Source organism: Austrofundulus limnaeus, unplaced genomic scaffold, assembly GCF_001266775.1.
Source record: "Austrofundulus limnaeus strain Quisiro unplaced genomic scaffold, Austrofundulus_limnaeus-1.0 Scaffold139, whole genome shotgun sequence".
Taxonomy (NCBI): Eukaryota; Metazoa; Chordata; class Actinopteri; order Cyprinodontiformes; family Rivulidae; genus Austrofundulus; species Austrofundulus limnaeus.
In genome coordinates, this window is record NW_013952541.1 from 399,194 (window position 1) to 402,995 (window position 3,802).

The window sequence follows — 3,802 nt, forward strand, 5'->3', positions numbered from 1 at the left end:
TAAGAAGTCTTAAGTCTTAAATTTAATTTAAAGTAGCATTAAAAAGTCTTAATAAGTCTTAAATTTCATTTAAAGTAGCATTAAAAAGTCTTAATAAGTCTTAAATTTAATTTAAAGTAGCATTAAGAAGTCTTAAGTCTTAAATTTAATTTAAAGTAGCATTAAAAAGTCTTAATAAGTCTTAAATTTAATTTAAAGTAGCATTAAAAAGTCTTAAGTCTTAAATTTCATTTAAAGTAGCTTTAAAAGGTCTTAAGTCTTAAATTTAGCTTGTCTTAAGCTGTAGGAACCCTGATTTAAGTAGTTTGTAAATGCTGAGATACACTCAGTTACACCTCAGCATGGTATTTTGATTAAAAACATGAAGAAAACCTCTTGTGGCTGAAGAGGTTAAATATTTTGAAGAGTTTTAAGGATGTTAAAGACAGCTCCATTCAGATTCAATGAGAAAACCATGGTTGAAAAAGCTACATATCTCAAAAAGTATAAATTGCTAAAGTATCAAAAGTCCCAGCAGGAAAGTCCTGTTTTGATATAAAAACTGCACAAACAGCACAAAAAGTGCAGAAAAAGGTACATGCTGAAAAACACACAGAAGAAAAAAGGATCTCAATATTTTGAGAAGTTTTCTAAGCACTCACACAGTAATGTCAGCAGTAGCTGTTTACTTTTTGAGTCTCATTAAAATCTGCCCGGTGGTTAATTGGATATTTTAAGGAAGACACAAACAGAAATGAGGAAAACATAATTGCTTGGCTTTCAGCAGCAGACAACAAAGAGAGCAAATCAGACATTTGTGCAATCCTAATTTAAAGTACAGCACCAGTTTAGTGGAGATAAGGAAGTGATTATTTGCTTCAAAGATCAGATCTGATCAGATTTTTGTCTCATTAGGAACGTTTCTAATCCAAATAGCTTCAGACTGGTTTCAGGCGCTCAGCGGGTCACCCACTCACTTTCAGTCAGACCAGTTAAATATCAGACATTACGTAACGACGGGGAGATTTCCACCTTTATTTGTGATGGTTTCACTGAAATGAGGAGTTTCTGGGTGACTGCTAATCAACACAGAGCTGTTGTTTGTCTCCTGGCTGCAGCTGAAGACTCAGCAGGGCACAGAGCTGCTCATCCAGTCCGATAACGACGCCACGGTCAGCGACTGGTTCAGAGCGCTGCAGGACGCCATCGGCACGCACGTGAGGAGCCACGCCTTCCCCTTCTCTAGCACACACACCCAGCACCGAGCTTTTGTTGTCAGGGAGAAGGGTTTCAGTCATGTTGGTGTTTGATAAGAACAACAGAGAAAAGTGTGTCAGCGAAATATTTCCTGTTTAAACTGAGGAAGGTCTGATTGGCTGATCAAACCTCAGAGCCCTGAAACTGCTTTATTTTTATTCTGTTTATAGTGTCTCCTGTTTGTGCATCAGAACACTTTTAAAAACTATTTAAAAATTTGATTTATTTAAACAATCAATAATCTTACATAAACTTTAGAAATTGTAACTTTTACACGTTTTAAATAATTGTATCTAAAGTAAAGCATTAAGATTCTTCAAAAAGGCTTCCTGAACCCTGCACCGATGCTTTATTTCTGTCGTCTTATACTGCATTTAGCTTTTAGCTATGGCTTTGCTCTTTTTAGCTTTAAAGTACGATTCTGCTACTTTTGGCTTTTGGCTAACATTTTTACAAACAGTTGTGCTACATTTAGCTGTTTAGCTACAGTTTCTCTCACTTTAGGTTCTAATTTTAGTATTTAGCCATGGTTTTGATCATTTTACTTTGAGGCTAATGTTTTACCGTAGCTTTTAGCTACTGTTTTTCTACATTTAACATTTAGGTATTGTTTTATTCATCCTAGATTTTACCTACAGTTCTTCTTGTATCAGCTTTTAGTTACTGTTGCGCTACATTTAGCATTTAGCTACTGTTTTTCTCATTTTARGTTTAGTGCCAGTTGATCAAATTTTAGTTTTTAGCTACAGTTTTTCTAAATTTAGCATTTTAGCTACTGCTTTGCTTATCCTAGTTTTTACCTACACTTCTTCTTGTATCAGCTTTTAGTTACTGTTTTGCTACGTTTAGTAATTAGTTAGCATTTTGCCCATTTTAGGTTTTAGCTTCTATTTATAATTTTAGTTTTTAGCCACGGTTTTTGTAGCTAATGTTTAATTATTAATTGATTTTAGCGAATGCGTTGCTCATGAATTTTTTTAGCTACTATTTTGCTCAATTCAGGTTTTAGCTGATGTTGATGTAATTTTAGTATTTAGCTATGTTTTTTTATTTGTTGTTTTTACCTTGTAGCTAATGTTTTGTTATACTTAGCTTTTAGCTAAAGTTTTGCTACATTTAACTTTGAACTAMTGGTATGTTTATTTTATTTTTTAGCTACTGTTTTGCTCATATTGACTTACTGTTCTGCTTGTTTGAGCCTTTAGCTACTTTTGCTTATCTTTGCTTTTGGCTACTCATTGTCAAATTGAGCTTTTAAATACTGCTTTTCCTTTACATAATATTTTGCTACATTTAGCTTTTAGATATTATTTTTGCAAATTTTATTTTTAAGCTACAGTTTTGCCTGTTTTAGCTTTTGTTCTGTTTGTTTTATTGTCCCAGTGTTCAGTGTCAGYGTTTTTTGTTTTTTTCTATTTTTAAATGTCCGACAGTCTCACCATCTATTAAAATTAAAGCAACACTTTTAATAATCCTGATGTAAAAATAATGAAGCTAAATGATTTAGTTAATATTTTTAAATCTAAGGTTTAAAGTCTCCTCTTCAGAGCGGTCAAAGGTACACAGCTTATGTCTTTTACAGCCCGTCGTATCTTATTTCCTTCTGTCTGTTTGTTTTCAGGCCACAGATTCTGACGACAGCAACGGGGAGGACAAATCCGACTCACCTGATCCGGAGAAACACGACAAGGACAAAGACGACAAAGCCATCAAGAAATCTAAATGTGTGATTTTAAATTGAGCTTAAATTATTCTAGTTTTTCATAAAGAGTGAAAGTAAAAGCAGTATATCTGATGCCGTAAACACCAGAAGTGAAAGCACAAACAGCTGCAGTTGTTTGGCAGAGAGCCATGGCGTTGTGTTTCTCTCGCCCTATAAAACGACTTGTTATCAGTTCGGGCTGTGAAATGTGCAGCGAGCGACATGGCGACCGGCGTCCTGAGACGAGTGATGAGTAACTCTCTCCTGCCTCACCTGTCCTTCCCAGCCATGAAGTCGGCCGCCAGCGTGGACGTGTCGGACAACAAGAAGACCAAAAAGAAGCTGAAGCACTTCCTGACCCGCCGCCCAACGCTGCAGGCTGTCAAAGACAAGGGCTACATCAAAGGTTTCACTGGATACTTCAAATACTCTGGTTTTTTTTGTTAAAATTTGTGGAAAAATGAGATAATTATGTTTAGAACAAATGATAAACTTTAACTTGTCCTGAGCTTTGCTCTATAAAGAAAAATAGTTTTTGTGTGTGAAACTAATTAAAGATTCATTTAAAACAGGGGTTCTTAACCTTGTTTTCCTCGGGGCCCAATTTATTGAACATAAAGTGGCACGAGGCCCAGTTAGACATTACCAGTGTACGGATCAAAATGATTATTATTCTAAATATTGGTTTAATTTTTATTGTATTTACATTACAAATAATTTAAATACACTTACAATTTAAAAGTAAAACTCCTTTCAAATAATCACAAAACTTGATTATGACAATTTTTTTATATTGTAACCTGCCTGTAACAATTATTTGAACAAATAAAAAGGTCAGTCAACAGACCACTCAGGGCTTTATAT

At 34.6% G+C, this 3,802-nt stretch overlaps 1 protein-coding gene across 8 annotated transcripts in view; it reads left to right on the forward strand.

Moving 5' to 3' along the window:
* The window catches only part of LOC106522898 (rho GTPase-activating protein 12), a 61,382-nt gene that overhangs the window by 52,765 nt on the left and 4,815 nt on the right, over window positions 1-3,802 (forward strand). For all 8 annotated transcript variants that reach the window (XM_014016130.1, XM_014016132.1, XM_014016133.1 and 5 more), the window contains 3 exons: window positions 1,098-1,196; window positions 2,858-2,960; window positions 3,225-3,344. In XM_014016130.1, the coding sequence (XP_013871584.1) occupies window positions 1,098-1,196; window positions 2,858-2,960; window positions 3,225-3,344 (322 nt within the window). The remainder of the gene's footprint in view (window positions 1-1,097; window positions 1,197-2,857; window positions 2,961-3,224; window positions 3,345-3,802) is intronic.